The sequence below is a fragment of the Elephantulus edwardii genome, unplaced genomic scaffold (assembly GCF_000299155.1).
Source record: "Elephantulus edwardii isolate Elephantulus edwardi_28Jun2011 unplaced genomic scaffold, EleEdw1.0 scaffold00232, whole genome shotgun sequence".
NCBI lineage: Eukaryota > Metazoa > Chordata > Mammalia > Macroscelidea > Macroscelididae > Elephantulus > Elephantulus edwardii.
This window is the reverse complement of record NW_006399982.1, coordinates 2973233-2988568: the sequence shown is the minus strand read 5'-3', so window position 1 is coordinate 2988568 and position 15336 is coordinate 2973233. Positions and strand designations below refer to the sequence as shown.

The window sequence follows — 15336 nt, the reverse complement described above, 5'->3', positions numbered from 1 at the left end:
GTACCAGGGAGGGAGTCTTTCTTTTACTACTGAAAGAGAGGAGCGAAATGGGAGGTGGGGGGAGAGGGCTGGGCAGGTAGACAAGTGCAGCAATGAATGAATGGAAATCAAAATTCTCTATAAATGTTCATTAAAATTATATAAAAAAAAAAAAGAATGGAAGAGATATTTAGGGAGCTCTGGTGGCCTAGTGGCAAAAAGCTGAGATTAAGATAGGAGGGAGCTCTGGTGGCCTAGTGGCAAGACAACTGCACTGCAATCCCAGAGGTACGAGGTTTGAATCCACCAGATGCTCTGCTAGAAAAGGAGGGCCAATCTCCTCCTGTACCAGTCAGATCCAATTTGAGGGTACACACTCACACAGAAAAAAAAATTCAAAAAACAAACAAAAACCTACCAAGTTCATCAAAGTAACATCTGAAACGTGTCACAGTCAAGAGCTGCTTAAGATAAGACTAGTGAATATAAAATAGTACAATGCATAAAATTCTCGAACAGAAAACAGAAAGACTGTAGGTAAAGAAATCTGAAAGTATGGATGTTAATACAATACACTAATACTGACTGATTATAACAAATATATCAAACAAATGAAAGCTTTTAATAAAGGAAACTGGATACATATCTTTATGATGTTAGTAATATAAGGTACAGTATACTCTCTCCTACTTTCTCAATGTTTTTTTAAAAATAAAAATAAAATAAAATTTTAAAAGTTACAAAAAGACTGACAGTATTATGAAACATCACATCTACTAGAATATGACAATTAAAAAATGACCTATCATATTGATGAGAATGTGGAAAATGGAATTTTCAGACTGGCAGTGGCAATATAAAATAATTGTGCAGTGTCAATAAATGGTTTGGAAGCTTTACAACAGTTTAAGGATATGGGTGTACCATCAGATTATGTCTCGGAAATTCTATCAACTAAAAAAAAAATCCAAGTACAAATCCACACAAAAATTTCAATGTAAATATTCATAGCAGCAAAACTCACAACAGACAAAAATTAGTAACTTGAGTATCCATTAATCAATGGATAAACTAACAAATGGATGAAGGAAATGAGGTATATCCATGTAATGGAGTATATTTAGTGATGAAAGAATAAGATTCTGATAAACACAAAAATCAAGTGAACTCTGAAACATTATGTGACATGAAAGAAGACCAGAAAAGACTATTTTTTATGTGTGTGTATGCATATATACGAAATATTTAGAACAGGCAAATCGACAGGGACAGAGAGTACACAGGTTGTTTTAGGGAAATGGAAAGGACAAATAACGCATAGTGAGGGTAGTAAGGTACATGGATTTCTTTTTAGAATGATCAGAGCATTCTAACGTTGATGCAGATGGCTGAACAACTCTTTAAGTACATGAAAACAACTCTAAGAGCCACTTAAATACTTTTGCTATTTTTTTCAAAACTAGCAGATTGTCATGGGACTTTTCATGTAACTCCTATTTTCATTACCTAAAATTCTAATTCCACTATATTTTTTCCATTTCAATTTTTGAACAAGTTTTTGTAATGCTTGTTTGTGGAATGTCTGAGTATAAAAAAATTAAAGCTAAACTGTATCACTAATAATGTAACATCCATGAGTAAGTACATCAGTTAAATGAAAACAAATGTTCTATCTGATTAAGAAATAACTTTCTGGGAGAGCTCTGGTGGCCTAGTGGCAAGAAGCTGCACTGCAATCCTAGAGGTACGTGGTTTGAATCCACCAGATGCTCTGGAGAAGGAGGAAAAATCTCCTCCTGTACCAGCTGGATCTGATTTGACAGTACACACACACAAAATAAAAAAAAACAAAAAACAAAAAAACCCAACAGGAAAAACCTATCTTTAAGGAGTAAACTGGAGACATAAAAAAAAAAAAGGAAATAGCTTTCTGATAATTATTAAATGTAAAAAAATAATATATAAAATGTTTTTTCTAAGATTTAGTTTGCTTTTAAACCATAGTATGCTTCAATATGGAAGTTTTAATATTGAAAGCATTACAGTTACAACTAGAAAACAATTTATATAGATTTTTGTTACACAGAAAATTTATATTAAAAGAAGTATAAGCAATAAAAGGCTCTCAAAATGAAATTTCAAGTATTAGAATACAGAATTCAGTGGGAAGTGTAACGGAAATACAGTTGAAGAAGGAAATTCACCTTTTAATTATTTAAATGTATAAAAAAATTTATTTTTCACTTTAAAACATGCAAGAGTATAGAGATTTTAGAAATTCTCTAATACAGCAACAGTCTAAACAAGTAGATTAGACAATACAGGTCTAGCTATATGGTTCAACAGGAACTCAAAAGAAAACTACAAACCATTCCAAATCTGAAGAAACATCTACAAGCATACACATAGAAGACACCCAGTAATGGAAGTGCTGTAAAGTAGGATGCAAAGTAAATTCTGAGTTTGCAAGAAGTTTAGAAAAGAAAAAAGGTAATAAGAATTATAAATAAGAACTAATATTATAAAGTAGTCATGGCATCAAAACAAGTAAGGAGTGCAAAACTGAGAAAATGTAAATGAAGAAATTCAGACCAGAATATTTTTTTCACAGTGAACAATAAGAATCATAAGCATTACTAAATAGGAAATATAACTCTAAATAAAAACACATATGAAAGCTACAAGTGAAAATGAAACAGTTAATTAAAAAAAATGTTTCTATATTAGCTAAATGACAGTATTCAATCTCACTTTATTAGGGGCAAAGAAAACTCTAAGGTCTACCAGAAAAAAGGGATTATTCCTTATGTTAATTCCTTACCTGACATTCTGAGTAGGGTTCCACCTTTCGGAGGGCAGTTCTCCACTCTGTGGATCATCTACAGGTGGGTGAAGAATTGAAATGCATACATCTCCATTCTATAAGAGATAAATAACACATCAGGAAATTAACAAAAGAGAATGTAAAAAAAAAAGCCAAAGTTATAAAATCAAATCATTAATTTTTTTAAAAAGCTGAAGTTATATTCCTAGAAAATGTCTTTTTTATCATCCTTTCATCTAATCACAATCAGTTAAATAAGAATTAATCATTATTTTAATACCACAAATATACATTCTGACCAATCTTCTTGGTACAGTCATTAATTTGAAAACAAATGCCATGCCTGCAGCATCAGCTTTACAGAACATTAAAAAACAGAAGCAAGCATGCTATGACAAGAAGTCTTCAGAATACGTCATAAGAGGTTGATTAGACATCTTAATCAATTACATTAATAGCAATTTAGGTCATAAAAGAAAATGTTATGTATGAAAAATCATTACAATCTGTAAACCTTTATTCAAATTTTAAAGAAAAACTAAAAAATAAAGTTATTTGTTTTTATCACAAAGGGTCTGGATAAACAACTAAATATATATGTATTTTTTTTTCAGACACATTTATGTCTAAATAAAAAAAACAATAATACTGATCTTTAGTATCTACCTAAAAACATGCTAAAATCATCTTTAATACCAATTGATAGTTTCAATATCTACAGCTGACAGATTAAACTACAACTCTTAAGAATTTTCTGAAAGGAAGAAGTCACTGTAGTTATAATTTGTTCTAAGAATTTAATCATACATAGACTGCCTACCGTATGTAGTGCAGACCACTTTTCAACAAAAAAGTCAGGCTGAATAAGATAATTTGTGTTTTATTTCAACTTAAAGGAAAGATAAGATTTAAATGGAAAAAGATTACTATAAAGCACATTAGTATTACATGCACACATCTCCAGATCATACATATTAAATTAGAATTGTGTCTACACACACACACACGATGTTTAAACATTCACATATACCTAATGCTATCAAGATAATAATATTGGGGTTTTTGTTTTGTTTTTTATTTAAATTTATTATTAATTTCAGCAAAAATTTAGAGGCTTTGAATTTCCATTCATTCATTGTTGCACATTTCTCCCCTCCCAACCTTCCTCCCAGTACACTACCCTCTTGTAAAAGACAAATTCTTTCATTGTTTTACAAACCCTCCCCCAGTTCCATTCCACCATGTAGCCTCCTCCCTAGACTCCTGCCATGACAAAAATACCTAACCACATATCCCTTTTAAACAGTTTTCTCCCTCATCTGTTTCAGTGCAGTATACATTATTGAACCCATCTTTCTCAGTCTCCCCCCAACCCCAAGGTCAGTCATGTTTCACAACAGTGGCACCATGCAGTATTTATCCTTTTGTGACTGAGATACGTCACTCAGCATAATGTCCTCCAGGGTCACCCATTTTGAATAATATTGCATGAGTTCCTTGTTTTTCAATGCAGCATAGTATTCCATTGTGTGAATATACCACAGCTTTTCTATCCATTCGTTTGTTGATGGGCACTTAGGTAGTTTCCAACTCCCCGCTATTGTGAACAAAGCTGCAATAAATCTGCTTGGATGTCAGGGTCTCTTTGGGGTATATTCCCAGTAGTGGAATTTCTGGGTCAAATGGTATCTCTATTTGCAACTTTTTGAGAAAGCACCAAACCACCTTCCACAATGGTTACACCATTTTACACTCCTACCAACAGTGAATAATGGTTCCAGTTTCTCCACAACTTCACCAGCATTTGTTGCTTGCTGTTCTGTTAAATTTTGCGATTCTGTCTGGGGTGAGATGATATCTCATAGTTGTAAGATAATAATATTGTATGCCACAGAGTCAGAACTGACATACAGCTGACCATCTAGTGGGTTTTCAGAGGCTGCAAACTGCATGTGAGGAGACTATTATTCTCCCATAGAGCAGCTGCTGGATTGGGTTCCCTTGCTTTAGAGTTGACTAAATTCCTTATATGTTTAAAGTCATTCTAGGGGAGTCCACAGTGAGTTGCACTGTTAACCCAAAGACAGTGCCTGACAGTCTGATTCCGGCAGCAGCTCTTCAGAAGAAAGAAGAGCAATCTATTCCCCTATGATTTATAATCACACAAAAACCCAATTCAGCTAAGGCAATTTTCATTAGATAGCAATGACTGAGTGAATGACATTTTTTAATAAAACATTTATCCTTTCAACATTCTTAATATGCATAATTTAATGACATTAACTGTATAACAGCATGTACTTTAAAAAAAACAATTTTTTTAAATGAATACCAAATACTGTAGTCCCAAAACAGTGTTCTAATTAGATGACAGGATGCATGGTCCTCTTTAAAAAAACCACCACTATCTAGTTGATTCTCAATCATAAAGATATTGGAAACGCTTAAGAATAAGAATGTCACCAGACCCAAACCTCAAATATTTTCAATCGCTTCATATGCATGTAAAATTTGGACAATAAATAAGGAAGACCAGAGAGAAACTGATGTCTCTGAATAGTCGTATTATTGGCAAAGAATATGGAAAGTACAATGGACTGCCAAAACAAAGAACATGTCTGTTTTTGAGGAAGTAGTGAGAGTGCTTCTTAAAGACAAGTATGAGAAGACTTCATCATACTTTGTGCATGTTGTGAGGAAGGGCCAGTCCCTGTGAAAATAAATCAAGCTTAAGAAAGTGGGGGTTGAGTGAAAGAGAGGAAGACACTAAGTGACAGCCATGCAGTGATTTGAAAGGATGGGCTTAAGTCCAGTAAAGACTGTGAGGACAGCACAGGATCAGGCAAGGATTCATTTTGTTGCACACAGGGTTACTAAGAGCTGGAGCTGATTAAATGCCACCTAACAACAGTAACCTTTTCCAGAAGTGGAAAAGCCAATCTTCAAATTAATAACTTACAGTATTCTTCAAAAGAAAAAAGAACAAACATTTCCCAACTGATGAGCTGCAGCAATACTGGGTAGAGACAGACAGAAGACCAATGGAATATAACTGAGAGTCCAGAAAAAACCCTTGTATCTCTGACCAGTTGAGTTTCCTCAGGATGCCATGTACACTCATGGGGAATGAATTGCATCTTCAAAACATGCAAACAAATGAATCTGAGTGCTTACCTTACACCTACAAAAATGAATTAAAAATGGATCAACCACCTAAATATAAGAATGAAAATCATAAAATATGTAGAAGAAATAAAGATAACTGTACCTAACTTTGAATTTAGCAATGAAACCTTAGATGGAACATAAAAACCAAGAATAATAAAAGACTAGACTCTTAAAATTGAAAGCATTTGTACATCTAAAGATATGAGCAAGAAAATACAAATACAATTTATAGAATGGAAGAAGTATACAAATCATATACATTAAAAAAACCAAACATCCTTGGAAGCAACCTAAGTGCCCATCAATAAATGAATGGATAGAGAAGCTGTGGTATAGTCACACAATGGAATACTAAGCTGCATTGAAAAACAAGGAACTCATGTAATATTATTCAAAATGGGTGACCCTCGAGGACATTATGCTAAGTGAAATATCTCAGTCACAAAAGGACAAACACTGCATAGTGCCACAGCTGTAGAATGGGACGGACATCAGGGTTAGGGTAAGAATGAGAAAAACTGGATAAATTATGTATACTGCATTGAAACGGATGAGGGAGGGAACAGTTTAAAAGCAATATATGATTATCATAAGAGTCTGCAATGAAGACTGCAGAGTGGTGTATACAAGGAGGGAGTGAGGGGGGATTGTGTACCAATGAAGGAGTTAGTTTTTCTTTTATTTTCCAAGAGAAGAGCGGACTTGGGGGGGGGGGGGGAAGCAGCAGGGAAAAAAGTGCAACAATGAAGGAATGGAAATCCAAAATCTCTGTAAATGTTCATCAAAATTAATAAAAATTTTAAAAATCCAGAATTTAGCACCTATATAATTTAACAACAGAAAGAATGCAATTATAAAATGGGCAAAGAAAATTAACAGACATTTCACTGGTCATTAAAATCAGCTGACATGATGTCAATTCTAGCATATGGCAACCTCATACATATCAGAATAAAACTCTTTCACAGAGCTTTCAAATGGCTGATTTTTCAGAAGTACATTCCAAGGTACCTCTCTCTGAATTTGAAACTCCAATATTTCAATTAGGAGTCTAATTAGCTTTCTGGACCAACTAAGAATTCCCATTAGTAATTCAAACAACAAACAAAAAAAATTTAAAAAGCCAGTTGACATCAGACTGTTCCAAACTCAAAGCAAACCTAAAGAACAGAGTAGCGCAGTTTCATATGGTTGCCATGGTTATCTTCAAAGAAGGTGCTTTCACATTTTTGTCCCACAGAGCAACTAGTGGGCTTGAACCAACTTGACAGCAGGTGTAGTTCTTAACCATCACATCACTGTTAATCATTAGAGAAAATGCAAATTCAAATAAAACATGATTCACATACATTAAAAGGGATAGGATTTTACATTTTTTTGAAAAGACTTGAAAACTGTAGATGTTGGCAGGTACACAGAAAAATTGGAACCATCATCCATTACTGATGGGAATGCAGAAGGGTACACAGACATGGAAAACAACTGGACAATTCCTCAGAAAGTTTAACATGTAGTAAGCACACCAATATAAAATAAAATTTAAAAAAAAGTTTTGTTAAACGAGCACTATCATACACATTGGCGTGCTTCAGGCCACGATCTTTCTAATTACTTGCGATGCATCTGAGACCTGGACAATGAATATGATAAGAGGAAAAGTATTGATTGATGCCTTCAAGCTGTGGTGCTGGAGAAGTACTAAATATACCATGGAATGCTAAGAGAACAGATTTGTCCTGGAGAAGGTGAAGCCAGGCTACTCCTTGGAGGCAAGGATTCTGAAGCTTTGTCTGACATACTATGGACATGTTGCAAGATGAGATCAGTCCTTGGAGAGGGATGTCATGCTTGGGAGGGTGGAAGGACAGCGCAAGAGCAGAAAACCCTTAATGAGATGGATTGATTCAGTGACTTGGGTAATGGGGTTAGGTGTATCAGAGACAGTAAGATTGGCACAGGACAGAGCAGGGTTTAGGGCTGTTGTACAAAGAGTCACTATGAGTCGCAGGCAACAAGACGGCACATAAAAACAACAAAAACATTCTACCACAAGGATTATTGTTGTACCTATCCCTACCATTGGATTAAAGCAGATCACTGGTTCAAATTTTTAAAAAAGGTGACAAACCAGATGCCAGATCCAGATAAGCAGAAAGCAAGCAAGTATTGCGTGACTTCCTTATATATTCAGTGCAGGCCACACTCCACTGAAACTCTCTTTCAACTAACTGGCTGCTCATAACAGATCTCAACAGATTAAAGCAAACCTCATAAAAGGAAAGATCGTATCATAACTACCAAACCAGAGAATCATAATCAGTCAAAAGCTGACACACAATCTTAATTATTCTAACCCTTGTAAATGTGGCACTTTTACATTATCTCTCTTAACCATTATTTTAAGTATTACATGTCTACAACCTGAAATGCACTACCTATGTTTCTATTTTATGAAAGTGTAGAAAAACATGGAGGTGGCTTGAGTACATCTGAATATGGCCTACACTAACTTCAGGAGGGGAACTGTATCTAATAATTAGTAAAACTAATGATGGCAGACATATCCCACCCACAATATCCACACCTACTTCTACTACCAATTCTAACACCAACCATTTCTCTCAGGTCTCCTACTGAGTTCGTAGAACCAATGCAAAAGCCACACGGAACTTCAAGGCCCATACTCAAAAGTTACGGGATCAATTAAAGAAGTAAACATGTTATAACTCAGGTTGACAACAGGATACAATTCCTCAGTCAAGACAGCAAATAAAGCATGTCCACAGACCTTCATTCTCACAGATTTAGGTCAGTGTTACTGAGTTCTCTTAACCTTGCCAATTACGGTTGTTTCCACCCCACCCACACCTCCTAGTTCTCCAGTAAGCCTGGGTGGAGGACTCTGGCTCTGACCTGATAGGTTGGCAGCCTCAAGTCAGCTCTGTCTCACAAAGATTTCTGGTTCTCTATTGTACTGCTGATGCTCTCATCTAGGTCCTGATCTGAGTGGTGAAGGAATCTGTAACCCCAAAGGATGCACACTGCATTCTATACGTCTTCCTTTCTAGTAGTGAGACTCCCATGTTCTCCTGCTAAGCTTGCTCAATTTAAACCTGGTGAAGTGGCAAAATGGACCTATTCTATTATTAGTCATTTACCCACCTGATTTAACATATTCCCTTTCAGCTAAGTGATGTAAGTCAAAGATGAGCTAGAAAGTCATTTTGCCAACATCCCAGGAAAATATACATTATCTACAAGGGGGTACAGTCTATTTCCTCTACTGGGTTGGCAGTGGTTAGAACTGGCTTGCTGTAGTTTTCCACAAATTTAATCACAAGCATGGTGGTACTAAGAGACTACGTAAGTAATATCCTATGTTCCAGGAATACTACTCTGTTGGTAATCAGTTTCAACCACATTAGGCAATACAGAAACTCTTTTCACCATAGGAAAGCATGCATAGCCCAAAACCATAATTCAAAGGTATAATTTCTTCTATGGAAAAAGAAATAAAAAAATCTGGTGGTGGCCTATGATAAAAAAAACCCTAATTCATGCAATTCTAATTCTCCAGCTGCTCCACACAAGAAAAATGGGCAGTCATCTTACATGACATTTACTGCCTCCGAAAATCCATTGGAGGTCCAGTTACTTGTATTTTAAAACAAATATGACTTTCCTGAGCAACATTCCTTTTTCCCCCAAATAACTACAGTATGATATAAAATGTAAATGGTTCACTTAAAAGTACTAGAATCAAGGGGTGGGCAGGGAGAAAAGTGCAACAATGAATGAATGGAAACCCTAAGTCTCTGTAAACTTGCACTACAATTAATCTCCCAATCAATGTCTTTTTGGTACTCAAAAAGCAATCATTCAAGGAGCATTCAAGAGAAAAAACTCTTGGACTTTAGGTTTAACAGCCTTGTTCCCTCCAGTTCCAGTGTTGTGACATACAACTTATTATCTTTATACATATTTTCAGCCATTTGCATTTTTGTGTAATGTTATCCTCAAGACACTGAGCAAATAGCCCAAGGTTCACTAAATTTCCACTATAACCTGACATTTGGTGGTGGCATGTCTTCCATAAATAAAAAAGAGTTCTAGAGGTCTGTCTGCTGCTGTTTTCTCCAATTTCACTCAAATCTCACATATTGAAATTTTGATCAGGACCACCTGAACCCAGAATGTTTTCGTAACGTGAAGACCAGAGGACTTGGACAATGTCATCTCCTTGAGGCTAGAATACATGACATTTTATATTATGTGGCTCAAAAAAAAGGGTACAGTCTTAACTACACAATCTATAGTTAGAATAAACTAAAAAACTGAATGACAGGTGGATGACCTTGGCTATGTGAACATTCAGTAAGTGGTATGCCTTGGAGGTGATACTGGAGATCTGGTGCCCCATACTAGGGAATTATCACAAATTCCTGATCATCAGTGATGAGGCGAAGATGCTAGGCCAGATCTTCCACAATACTCAAGTGGCCAATGGAAATCACTTTCTTATCCCCAACTTTGTCTTCCTTGGGTTCTTCATTTACATCTCATTAGCAGACAGTATGGTTGTCAAAAGCACTGAGGTAGCACTCAAATGAGAATTACATAAAATGTCATTGCCTTCTTTCTGGTGACGTTTTAAGTGATGATTAACAATACAGTTAATATTTTTTTTTCATGTACATTGTGCTTTATCCAATCCCTCATTTACATTGTGTTTTATACACGCATTCATCAACACTGTATTATATAGAATTAATTACTACTGACCTCTTAATTTTAAATTTTTTTTATTTTCTACTGGATTACTTACAAAATTTGTATACATTGGTTTTCACTGTATTGATACATCCTTTAGTATTACTTATTTGTTCCTCAGCTCTTAATTTCCCATAAGTTAGATGTAGAGGATCAATTTTAAGCAAACTTTATTTTATTTTACTAGTTCTTTAAAGCTAGGCTACTTCATAGATGATGAATTCTTCCAACAGGAGATGCTTAATATCTCACTGCCTCTTTCTTGCTGACGTTCACTGCCTACGTTCATTCATTGTTGTTAGTTGCTATTGAATCTGTTGCAGCTCATGGCTCCTGTAGAATAGAACTGCTTTTGAGGGTTTTCAAGGCTGTGGCTTTTTGGAAGCAGATCTCCAAGCCCGTCTTTGGAGGTGCCTCTGTGTAGTTTTAATCTACTCCCTGGCGATCTGTAGCTAGTCAGTCTTTATTGATGTAGAAAATTATGACGCTCTATCTTTTCTTCACTGTTTACTAGCAAGAGTGGTTGATTTCCCAAGTATTGAATGTATGATGGACTGACAAGAAAACAGATAGGTCTGTCCTGGAGAGGGTGAGACCAGGCTGCTCCTTGGAGGCAATGATTTTGAAACGCCATCTCACATACTTTGGGCATGTTTCCAGGATGGGCCAGCCCTTGGAGAAGGACATCATGGTTGGAAGAATAGAGGGTCAGTGAAGGAGAGGAAGATGCTGGATGAGATGGACTGATAAAGTGACAGAGGCAGAGAGGGCAATGTATCAGAGATGGTGAGATTGGCTTAAGATAGAGCTGGATTCAGAGGTATTGTACATAGGGTCACTATGAGTTGCATCGACTAGATGGCACATACCAGCTTTCAAAATGATGGACTGGGTCTTTAGCATTCTTTAATAGTGACTAGCTTAAGGTTTATTCCCTATTTATTTAAAATATATGCATTAAACAAGCCTAATGTGTCTTGATATGTGGAAGTTGTTAATGCTAAATTATCTTCCTTGTGGCTAATATGAGCTTCATATGACCATATGTAGTGTTTCCCCCTCCTATCTGCTATGACAAGGTGTTCTGGCTTACTTATGTGCATCTTGCCCCAGATGTGAAATCATCCATTTCTCTGAGGAATCCTTCTTCCTTTTAGTGGGATGTAATCACCACCTGGGTCAAGAAATAGAAGATGGCAGAAGTTTCAAAGTCCTTAGTGGGAGATATCTTTAGTATGTACCTTAAATTCATCATATCTGAAGAGCATTCTTTCTCATCAACAAGAAGACAAAGAACTGGAATAGACTCTACTCCAGGGAGGATACACAGATAACCAATAATCATATGAAAAGATATTCAATCAGTGTCATCAGTTATAAATTAAATGCAAATAAAAACCACAGTTAAGAACTCACCTCACACCCAATCCCCTTCTAATCCTCTCCTGTCTCCTCCTCTTGTTCATTTTTGCTAATTTCCAGACTTTTATGATGTGAACGTCCTGCTTTGCTCTTTTTTTGTTTTATTATTTGTGTCTGCCCTCCTTCCCCAGCAATGTAGATTGGTTTTATCTGTTTGAAGATTATACAGACTGATCACGCTTCTTGCATTGTTTTTTTTTTTATAAATGTTCATTTTTCTCCAGATGAACTGCAGTTTGCTGTGACACTGTGAAAAGTCTTCATTTCCATTTCCCCAAGTGTTGTAGTTCAAAAAGACAGCTCTTAATCTTCATCTTTTCAATGTCTTTTGCTTCTTTCATTCAACATTGTAAGATTCCTCCATGTTTTAATATATAGTTATATTTCATTTTCCTTCTAATATGATACATTAGATGACTAATACAGTTAATATTTTGATGCTTAGCAGTGTTTTGTACAGGCAAAAACCAACAAACATATCAGAAGACAATTTTTATAGCAATAACATAAGGATTCTGCAGTATGTAGTGAGCCTGAGTCACCTTCTTCTTCCTGGATTATTTTCATTTCACTGCTACCTCTTGCCATGGATAAGCAGAGCCCTCCTTACTGTAGGAGGTAGAACTATTAGTATCCCTTAGACTAGTCAGACTTAAGAACCAATTTAGAAACTCCATCCTTATAAGCAGTTAAGGCCGTAAGTTTGAATCCAAAGAATCAAAGAGGTGAAAAACCAGATGCAGAATCCAGATCAAATAAAAAGCAAGTCAGCTTTGCCATATGCCTTATATAAGCAACACAAGTCATAACCCCAATGAAATTTTCTTTCAACTGACTAGCATAGCAAAGCCCATCAATGGAATGACTACATCTTAACCGCCAATCCAGAGAATAACAGGCAATCAAGCTGACAAACAACCTCATCATCATATACTCCTGGTCTAAACAGTCATTAATATGAAACTACTACAGAAACTCTGAAAAAGAGCTAATGCTGCTGCTGCTGCTGTTGCTGTTAGATGTCATCGAGTCAAGTACAACTTATAGCGACCCTATGAACAGAAGATCTGAACTCTGTTCTATCCGGTGCCATCTTCACACTTCCTGACACACAAGAGACCAGTGCAGCAGTCACCATGTCAATCCCACTGGTTTAGGGATTTTTGTCTTTTGACCCTTTCTAGCATCATGTCCTTCTCCAAAGAAAAGCCCTCCCGAGCAACATGTCCAATGTATGTGAGGCAAAGCCTCATCATTCTTGCCTCCAAAGAGCACTCCGGCTGAATTCTCTCCAAGACATCTGTTCATTCTAGGGATCCCTATGATAGAATCAAAAGAGGGAAAACCATAACAAAACAACAAAAACACAAAAGCAAACCCAAACACCTACAGGAATTGATGAAAGTCACCTGGTTTTGTCCAGACTCTTAACTGCCAATGATTTAATTAAGAAAAATATACAGTAAATTATCAAAGGAGATGAGCATAATCAAAGGTGTTGCCATTTGTTTACTATATAAAAATAAGTTTACTACTATGAAATAAGACACCTTTCTTATGAAACATCCTAGTACAAGAACCCAAATATACCTACAGACAAATGACGTCTTCTGTGAACGTAACAGAGTAACACAAACTACAGAAAAACTCTATGGGGACTGCAAGTAAGGAATGACAGGGAAAAAGATGTAGGTCTTGGTTTTGTCTGGACTCGTCTTTACAATTTTGAAATATAACCTACAAATACATGGTTTTATTTTCTAAGATCTTTTGATTATCTGGGTCTTTCGGGTTTTGGAAGCTAAATATAGTTTTATTCCCAAAGACCTACCATTACAAAATAAGTGAAATCGACATATTTACCACGTTTTTAACCTTACTATTTTGAAGAACACTAATTCCATCATGTTAGCAAAAGAAAACAAACAGATTCATCCTGGAGAGGGTTAAACCGGGCTGCTCCTTGGAGGCAAGGATTCTGAGGCTTCGTCTGACATACTTTGGTCATATTTTAAGGAGAGACTGGTTCTTGGAGAGGGACATCATGCTTGGGAGGGTGGAGGGCAGGCGCAGGAGGGGAAGGCTCTCTGGGAGGTGGATTGATTCGGTGATTGGGGCAATCGGGATGAGTGTGTTGGAGACAATTAGATTGGCACAGGGCAGAGCAGAGTTTAGAGCTGTTGTACATAGGGTTGCTATGAGTCACAAGTGACTCGACGGCACATAACAATAACAACAACATAACAGAATTCATGCTGTTTGACATGTCATAGAAAAGCATATTAAAAAAATCAGATTCCTAATTTTTTTTTCAGATTCCTAAATTTTAAGGCTGTAGTAAATTGTCATGTGTGAACCTAACATAAACCATAACCAAATGTCTAAATTTTTTAAATGGAACCAAAAAAAATTTTTCATCAATTCTTTATGTTGGCATTTAGGTAGGGGTTTGCTTTTGTGTGTTTGCTGTTTTGTTACTGTTGTTATCCCTTTAGGTCTTATATTACAGGGTACTATTCTACTGGTGTAGTCATAAGGATTTATGCTGCTAATCCAAAGGCAGTGCCTCTCTGGTAGTTCAAATTCAAGGGAGAAAGATGAGCAATTTTCTCTTCTGTGACTTAATCTTGGAAAGCCAATGGAGGGTCAGCTATAAGTCAGTTCAGACTTGATGGCAATGGGGAGGTGAGAACGGGAGATGTTATAAATAACTCTGAACATTTTGGTGTCTAGCACAGCCTGCTATGCTGGCCCATTTTGCTTCTACCATAGGTGACAGAAACTTAAATAGACACAACTCTCATGGCCAAGAACCAAGAATTTAGATCTCTAAAAGAATAAATACTATCAAGAATTCTCAACAAGTTTAACTTTGAAACCATCTCCAAAAGCACTGATGAAGGTAAATGAACTCTTGTGGGAAGAGTATTTTAGGATTACTTTAACTGCATCCAGTCTGATTTTTAACTATCAACTACTTCTTTTTAAATCCTTAATTATTATGTATTAAATAACTGCACATTCACAGGATATATCTGCATTAGGTTATTACAGAAATATTTACGTGCTCGCTTCGGCAGCACATATACTAAAACTGGAATGATACAGAGAAGATTAGCATGGCCCCGCCGCAAGGATGACACGCAAATTGGTGAAGCGTTCCTTTTTTTTTT

At 36.1% G+C, this 15336-nt stretch overlaps 1 protein-coding gene across 1 annotated transcript in view; it reads right to left on the bottom strand.

The window, feature by feature from the left end:
• Window positions 1–15336, bottom strand: part of UBE2R2 (ubiquitin-conjugating enzyme E2R 2) — a 107984-nt gene that overhangs the window by 27838 nt on the left and 64810 nt on the right. Inside the window, 1 exon segment of the mRNA XM_006903706.1 lies at window positions 2801–2898. Coding sequence (XP_006903768.1) covers window positions 2801–2898 — 98 coding nt within the window.